The sequence below is a fragment of the Cyprinus carpio genome, unplaced genomic scaffold (genome assembly GCF_018340385.1).
Source record: "Cyprinus carpio isolate SPL01 unplaced genomic scaffold, ASM1834038v1 S000006646, whole genome shotgun sequence".
Taxonomy (NCBI): domain Eukaryota; kingdom Metazoa; phylum Chordata; class Actinopteri; order Cypriniformes; family Cyprinidae; genus Cyprinus; species Cyprinus carpio.
This window is the reverse complement of record NW_024879272.1, coordinates 1,082,213-1,090,073: the sequence shown is the minus strand read 5'-3', so window position 1 is coordinate 1,090,073 and position 7,861 is coordinate 1,082,213. Positions and strand designations below refer to the sequence as shown.

At 36.3% G+C, this 7,861-nt stretch overlaps 2 gene segments (V, D, J or C); both read right to left on the bottom strand.

Annotated features, from left to right (window-relative positions):
• Positions 1-672: 672 nt before the first annotated feature.
• Positions 673-1,253, bottom strand: LOC122144335. The segment is given in 2 exon segments: positions 673-1,026; positions 1,137-1,253. Coding segments are annotated over 2 exon segments (372 nt in total).
• Positions 1,254-6,770: 5,517 nt separating this feature from the next.
• LOC122144334 lies at positions 6,771-7,364 on the bottom strand. The segment is given in 2 exon segments: positions 6,771-7,145; positions 7,252-7,364. Coding segments are annotated over 2 exon segments (372 nt in total).
• Positions 7,365-7,861: the final 497 nt, after the last annotated feature.

Sequence of the window (7,861 nt, the reverse complement as noted above, 5' to 3'; positions counted from 1 at the left end):
AGAGACAGAAATTAATCAGTTAATGAAAGTTTCAAACAACAGCATGCTACACTGAAGCAAACTTCAGTGATTGCAGTCCACATCACCAAATAAATTCACTTTTTTATGTATTATTTATTTTATATATATACAGTGGGTACGGAAAGTATTCAGACCCCCTTAAATTTTTCACTCTGTTATATTACAGCCATTTGCTAAAATCATTTAAGTTATTTTTTTTCCTCATTAATGTACACACAGCACCCCATATTGACAGAAAAACACAGAATTGTTGACTTTTTTGCAGATTTATTAAAAAAGTAAAACTGAAATATCACATGGTCCTAAGTGTAAACTATCCATCATTTGTAAATGTGTTACATATCACTTGTAGACCTTTCTTACCTGTTACAAATTATTTGTATATATGGCCAGATGTGGGCCAGATCTGGGCCAACACTATGTTGCTGTCTGGGTGAGCACTAACTGTTATTTAAAATAAAATAAGCTACAATACATACAACAACTATGTATAATAATAATAATAATAATAATAATAATAATAATAATAAAAATATTTAATGTTATTAGAAAATTTGTAATTTAACATTATTGTCATTGTATTGTTTATCACCCGCCTCTCATCAGCAGCTGCAGTGTCTCTCAGCTGTATCAGTGCAGTCACTGTGACTCTGACTGACGGAGGTTTTTGTACGACTCTTTATCACTGTGTGAACACATATTTACTGTTGATATAGTGGTAACTCTGACAGTAATAATCTCCTGTATCTTCAGTCTGGACTCCACTGATGGTGAGAGTGAAATCACTTCCATAATCAGTTCCACTGCCACTGAATCTAGATGGAGTTCCTGACTGGAGGGTGTTTATGTAATAAATGAGGAGTTTAGGAGCTTCTCCAGGTTTCTGCTGATACCAGGCCAAATCATTAGAGGTTAGTCCTACATCCAGACTACACTCTATTGAAGCTGTTTGACCGAGCTGGACAGTTTTAACTTTAGGCTGAGTCACAGTGACTCCTCTGGATTCTGAAGAAAAACAATAAAAATGGAAATCTCACTTATAGCACAATATTGGCATATTAAAATGCTATACAACAACAACAGCATAATATTATTGTCACAAATGATAATTCTACCATGAATAAAAACTGCAGTGGTCCAGATGAGGATGATGATGTTGTTCATTGTTGTTGTTGTGTCTTGTGTGATGATGAAGATTGTGTTCTGTTCTGCTCTCAGTCATGAAGTGTTAAACTCACAGCACTATAAACACTCTCAGAGCACTGAAGCATGTGCTGATGATGCAAAGAAGTGGGCAGGATTTACAACAGCTTGAGCTGATAACAAACTCATATACTATAAAAGTATAGATTATATAATTTTACATTGAGTAATATAACTTGATGATCCATTGACTAGTAACAATTGCAGAAACATTTTTATGATAAAGTGATATTTACATTTATGCATTTAGGAGACGCTTTAAAAGCAACTTACAGTGCATTCAGGCTATACATTGTTTTATAACAGTATGTGTGTTCCCTGGGAATCGAACCCATGACCTTTTGTGCTGCTAACACAATGCTCTACCACTGAGCCACAGGAACATGAATCATGAATGAAGCATCACACAAAAACTGTTGTAGAAATATCTTCATCACACATATTTTATCCATGATTTATTTGTAGTGGACAGCACAGTTTATGGCAGGGCCTCTCTCTGACCACTCTAGTTGACAAAGGTTTGCTACATTTTGATTGGGTCTTGGTAGACGAACATAAGCAAACTGTCCAACGCCGTCAGATAAAGATGCCAGGACAACAGCCAGACACCTCTTAGAGGGCAAGAAGAAGCCCTTTGGTACGAAGCCCAGGAAGGACAGTACTTCCCGTTGGTCAAAATGCAGTTTCTGCCCTTCACCCACCAACAGACTGATTCCTCAGGTTTTGGAATGAGACAGCCATAAAAATTCTCAAACCTCTTCCAGAGACCTTGACATTGTTGTACATCATCAGCATATGATTGTCTAATTTACATTAGATATTATATTGCTGATTGCAGTTAACAAATAATCTTTCAGGTATTTGTTTGATGCATAATCAGGTCCTTCACCTTATTTGTTTATCTTTCCAGATAACGTAGCTCTGACATAGCGACACCCAACATAATCACTTGCATTTTATGTCTGAATATGGTCATGTAGAATATGTGTTTATGAGTTAGTAATAATGTATAAGAGGCCGTGCTGTATTGTGAATAACTCAGCTCCGCGTCGTGCCTAACAACAGGCTTCAGCCGTGACTGCAAGAGAATGTTACGATGTAACATGCTTCATCTCATGGAGCTCAAATAAAAACAGAGAATAGGAACTTTCTTATCCGCTGTGTCATTTCTTTAAACACCATATATGATATTTTCTCACACACATACATCTGCTTATCTCTCAGTATGAGAAAACATCTGTTTCCTGTCTTTTAGTTTAAAGCAGACTGATTCACAGCACAGCACAGGTTTTTAAGTGTCATAACAGTGTAAAATGATGAACATATGGACATCCAGAATCATAACTGAAACAGAAAACTAACAATTGCAGTAATATTACCTCTTCAATTTACCCTTCGCAAAAACCTGCCCTCCTTAGTTACTTAATTTAGTTAACAAATACAACAATATTTTGTCTTTATGTCTTTGACTTATTTTTGTCTTTTTGAAATTGAAAAGGTCACAGGCCTTATTTTTGTCAATCATGCATGTCTTTATAGGCCCCAGAACTAAATCTCATATTTTACAATAAATAAATAAATAAATAAAAACATGAAAACACCTGCAGATGAAGGAAATTATGAATCTATTCTGTGTAGTCAGATTCTGAAGCTCAAACACTGAAACAGATCACTATTGGTCCTCTGTGTGTTGACTCTGTGTAGTTTTACTGTATCATGAAGCTCCTGTGAGGACGCTGAACATCTGCTGATGGAGCTGCTCTATTCTGAGAGGGAACACAATCACTCAAATATGAGTTTGACTGTTTGACTCTTTATTCTCTGAAATGAGTCTAATGGAGACTAATGGAGAGATGAGGTTTGTTCACACTGAGACTCTCAGCAGTCATACTGACCTTCTGAATGATTGAATCAACTGTTGATCTGTGATGAGAGTCAGTCAATGATTCATTCGGATGTGTGTCCTTCAGTATCTGTGTCTCTCACAGCTGTTACTGAATCACTCTGACTCATAGTATCATGTATAACATTCATATTATAAAAAAAAAATTCAGTCTGGTGCAATAGAAGAATCCACAAAGAGCCTCTTATTACATCAATGTACTTTAAAGGTACTTTAAAGAAACCGCAAATGGTTTTTCACAGCAATGCCAGAAGGAACCCTTTTTTACAATAAAACGTGTTGTGACATATAATATATGTATTATAGCAGTGGTTCCCAATCCTGGTCCTGGAGAACCCCCAACACTGCACATTTTAGATATCTCCCTATTCAAACACACCTGATTCAACCCATCAGCTCATTAGTGAAGACTCCAAGACCTCAAGTTTGTGTGTGTCAGATAAGAGAGACACCAAAAGTGTGCAGTGTTACTATGTAGTATATGTATTGTGTTAGTGTCAGGGTTCTGTCACTTCAGTCTAGTTTCATTCATGGTTTTGTGACAGAGCCCTGACACTCACGTCATGTCATTGTTTTCATGTGAGTGTGCGGCTTCGAACCGTGCGCTCTCGTCTGCGTGTCCTGTTTCATGTTGGAGCGTGGTGTTCGGATCCCGGCACTCATGTCTTGCTGAGTTTCGGTTTCGTGTCGCATGTGCTGACGATGCAAAGAAGTGGGCAGGAATTATTTGTAGTGGACAGCACAGTTCATGGCAGGGCCATAAAGAAGTGGACCACTGTAAAAAATTGTGCTGTAAAATAACTGTAAAATAATTTTGAGATCTCTACCAGTAATTTACAGCTCTTCATTTTTACAGTATGTTACTGTTATTATACCATGCGGTAACTTATTTCATTTTGGAAACCAATTGCTTCCAACCGTTCGAGTTAAAAAAAAAACAACAGCTAGTGTTTATATGGTGTTAGTACAGTGAACTTATTTCATTTGAGTCCACTAAGAATAAATATTTCTTAATGTAAAGCTGCAAAAATTGGAGTGTAATAATAAAGCAAGCAAAACATGACTTTTACTCAAATCATTGCAGAGTGTCATTAACTAGCAATAGCACACATTTATGTACTAAACTAAATTAAACTAAAAGATCTCTCTTGTGCAAAAACACATGAATACAGTCCAGATTAATATCTACTCTCCTTATCAGTTAATGACTTTGCATAACTTGGTAACACTTAACAATAAGGTTGTATTAGTTAACGTTAGTTAATGCATTAGTTAACATGAACTAACAATGAACAACGCATCTGTTCAACATTACTTAATCTTTGTTAATGTTACTTTATTCATATAGTAATGTGTTAGTTCATGCATTAGTTAACATGAACTAACAATGAGCTATGCCTGTCGATAGCTTTATTTATTAAGCTTTATTTAATTATAATACAGTATATACACATACATTTATTTAGCAGCTAACACACACAATGCATAAACAATACTAACTCCCCATTTGGACACTGATTTGGGCTACTGGTAAACTTGGAAACCATCTAAACATCAACTGATAATGCTTCTCATGTTTGTAGACTGTTTATTAACATGACTTACTAAACAAAGGGTTATTTAAGGGAATTTGTGACCCTTATTGTAATGTTTACACTAGTCCAACATTAACTGATGTGTTACTAATATTTGTAGACTGTTTATTAACACGATTTAGGCATACCACTTAAAAAAAAACAAAAAAAAAAAAACTCAGATTTAACAGGTTTGTTCCTATAGTGTGACAGGGTTTTTTTTTTTTTTTTTTTTTTTTTACAGTCCATGGTGAAAGCACACAGATTCCGTTCACATCAAAATCACAAATCACGACTGTAAATGCGTGAATCAGACAAATGTGACTTTAGAGTAAACAAATGGCGGACGACTTGAAAGAAGAAATGGCGATTATAATATTTGGATATCTTTTTACCGAAAGTTCGCGGGAAAAAGAAAAAGGTCTGGATGAAGTCGTGGAGACGGTGTGAACATGAACTTTATATATTACAGCGCGAGCTGGAGGAGAGTAATGCTTCCGTGTTCCTTTGGAAATCGCTTCGTTCCACGTGACGATCTACTGAGCGCGCGCACATTTGTTCTCTTCTCAGGGTTTGGTGGGAACAGGACGGACTGGACCTACAGAAACATCGTCTGATGGAGTGGATTAACTTGGAAAGTGGGATAGAATATGGTTTGTTCATCCTGACCATAGTTGCTCACTTCCAGTTAACGTTAGGAAAACACCTTCTTCTCTGAGTTTGTTTGTTTGTTTATTTAATGCATTGATTATATAATATAAATGTATACCACTGTTATGTAATAATATCATATGTAATAAAGTTTCTGAAAATGTAAGAGATGCATAAATGGTTTTCACTCATTTAAGGTCCAGAAAAATCAATAATGACTGCTTTGTTAGTTAAAATTTAGTTAATGCTGAACTAGTGCACACTACAATAAGGTTCACAAATCCCTTTAGTAAATACTTAGTTAATGATGAGTCATGTTAATAAACAGTCTACATAAGTTTGAAGAATTATTTTTTTATGTTTTTATTTTTTGATGGTTTATGTTTAGCCCAAATCAGTGTCCAAATCAGGAGTTAGTATTGTTTATCCATTGTGTGTGTTAGCTGCCAAATAAACGTGTTTATGTAATATAATTAAATAAAGCTGTCTCCAGGCATAGATCATTGTTAGTTCATGGTTACTAATGCATTAACCAACGTTAACTAATTAAGTTGTTAATGTGAAGAGAAGCAATAGGGGCAGCTGTGGCCTAATGGTTAGAGATTTGGACTTGTAACCAGAAGGTCGCAGGTTCGAGTCTCAGTGCCGTCAGGAGTTGTAGGTGGGTGGGGAGTGAATGAACAGCGCTCTCTTCCACCCTCAATACCCATGGCTGAAGTGCCCTTGAGCAAGGCACTGAACCCCCAGTTGCTCCCCGGGCGCTGGATATAGCTGCCCACTGCTCCGGGTGTGTGTTCACAGTGTGTTTACTTCTCACTGCTGTGTGTGTGTGCACTTGGATGGGTTAAATGCAGAGCACCAATTTCGAGTATGGGTTACCATACTTGACAAATGTCACGACTTTCACTTTCACTTCACTTTCATTAGTATATGAATAAGTTAAAATGAGCAAAGATTAAGTAATGCTGAACATGTGTGTTGTTAATTTTTAGCTCATTTTAACTAATGCTTTAACCACATTGATAACTAGTTCATCTGTTAATGTGAAGAGATGCATTAGTAAATGTGTAAATTAACATTAACAAAAAAAGTAATCCTGAACAGTGGAGTTGTTCATTGTTAGTTCATGTTAACTAATGCATTAACTAACATTAATTAATACAACCTAATACAAGTGTTACCCATAACTTTATATATATATATATATATAGTCACTCTCTGTGGTCACACACAGGTTGCCAAGAGGTTAAACTGTTACTGTTAACATGGTGGAACATTTTCTCCAGACAGTGTCAAATCTAGTAAGTGATATATAATTATATTATATAAATAAATAGTCTGTGAAATGCATGATACACTGACATTCATTTTGTTGTTTGTGATCCTCTCATCAGCAGCTGCAGTGTCTCTCAGCTGTATCAGTTCAGTCACTGTGACTCTGACTGACCGAGGTTTTTGTACCACTCTTTATCACTGTGTGAACACATAGTCACTGTTGATTTCATGTACACTCTGACAGTAATAATGTGCAGCATCTTCAGTCTGGACTCCACTGATGGTCAGAGTGAAATCTTTTCCGTTGCTAGTTCCACTGCCACTGAATCTAGATGGAGTTCCTGACTGGAGGGTGTTTATGTAATAAATGAGGAGTTTAGGGGCTTCTCCAGGTTTCTGCTGATACCAGGCTAAGTAGTTGCTGTATATTCCTACATCTATATTACACTCTATTGAAGCTGTTTGACCGAGCTGGACAGTTTTAACTTTAGGCTGAGTCACAGTGACCCCTCTGGATTCTGAATAAAATAAAATAAATTAGTTTGCAAATCTTCTTAATAGCAGAATATTAAATTGATGTAAACAATAATAACATATTATAAGTATCAAAAATAGACATCCTACCTTGAATAAAAGCTGCAGTGGTCCAGATGAGGATGATGATGTTGTTCATTGTTGTTGTTGTGTCTTGTGTGATGATGAAGATTGTGTTCTGTTCTGCTCTCAGTCATGAAGTGTTAAACTCACAGCACTATAAACACTCTCAGAGCACTGAAGCATGTGCTGACAATGCAAAGAAGTGGGCAGGATTTACATGCTTTTGCTGCTACCAAACTCATATTATAGTATTTTGTATTAGTATTTTAGTATTTTTAAATTCGGACTAATGTTATGTCTTCCACGCATGGTTTTGTTTTAATGCGTTGGCCTGTGTAGAAATGTGGGTGGAATGAGCCATGAAAACAGGATTTTTTCCATATTTTACTGAACTTCTTGAAGAATGTAGTCACACAGTGCACTCACCAACAGTACAAGCTGCATATTCACACAGTTTGTATGTCGTTCTTGCTGCTGATCAGTTCTTGCTCTGGCACAGAATGACAGCTTTTCCAACCGTGCGATGAACATGTGAGCAACCTCCAAAAGACTCTACATAAAACACGCAACTCAGCACATACTCTATATCTGACGTAACTATACAGCCAATAGGAACAGGAACAGAATAAACATAAGG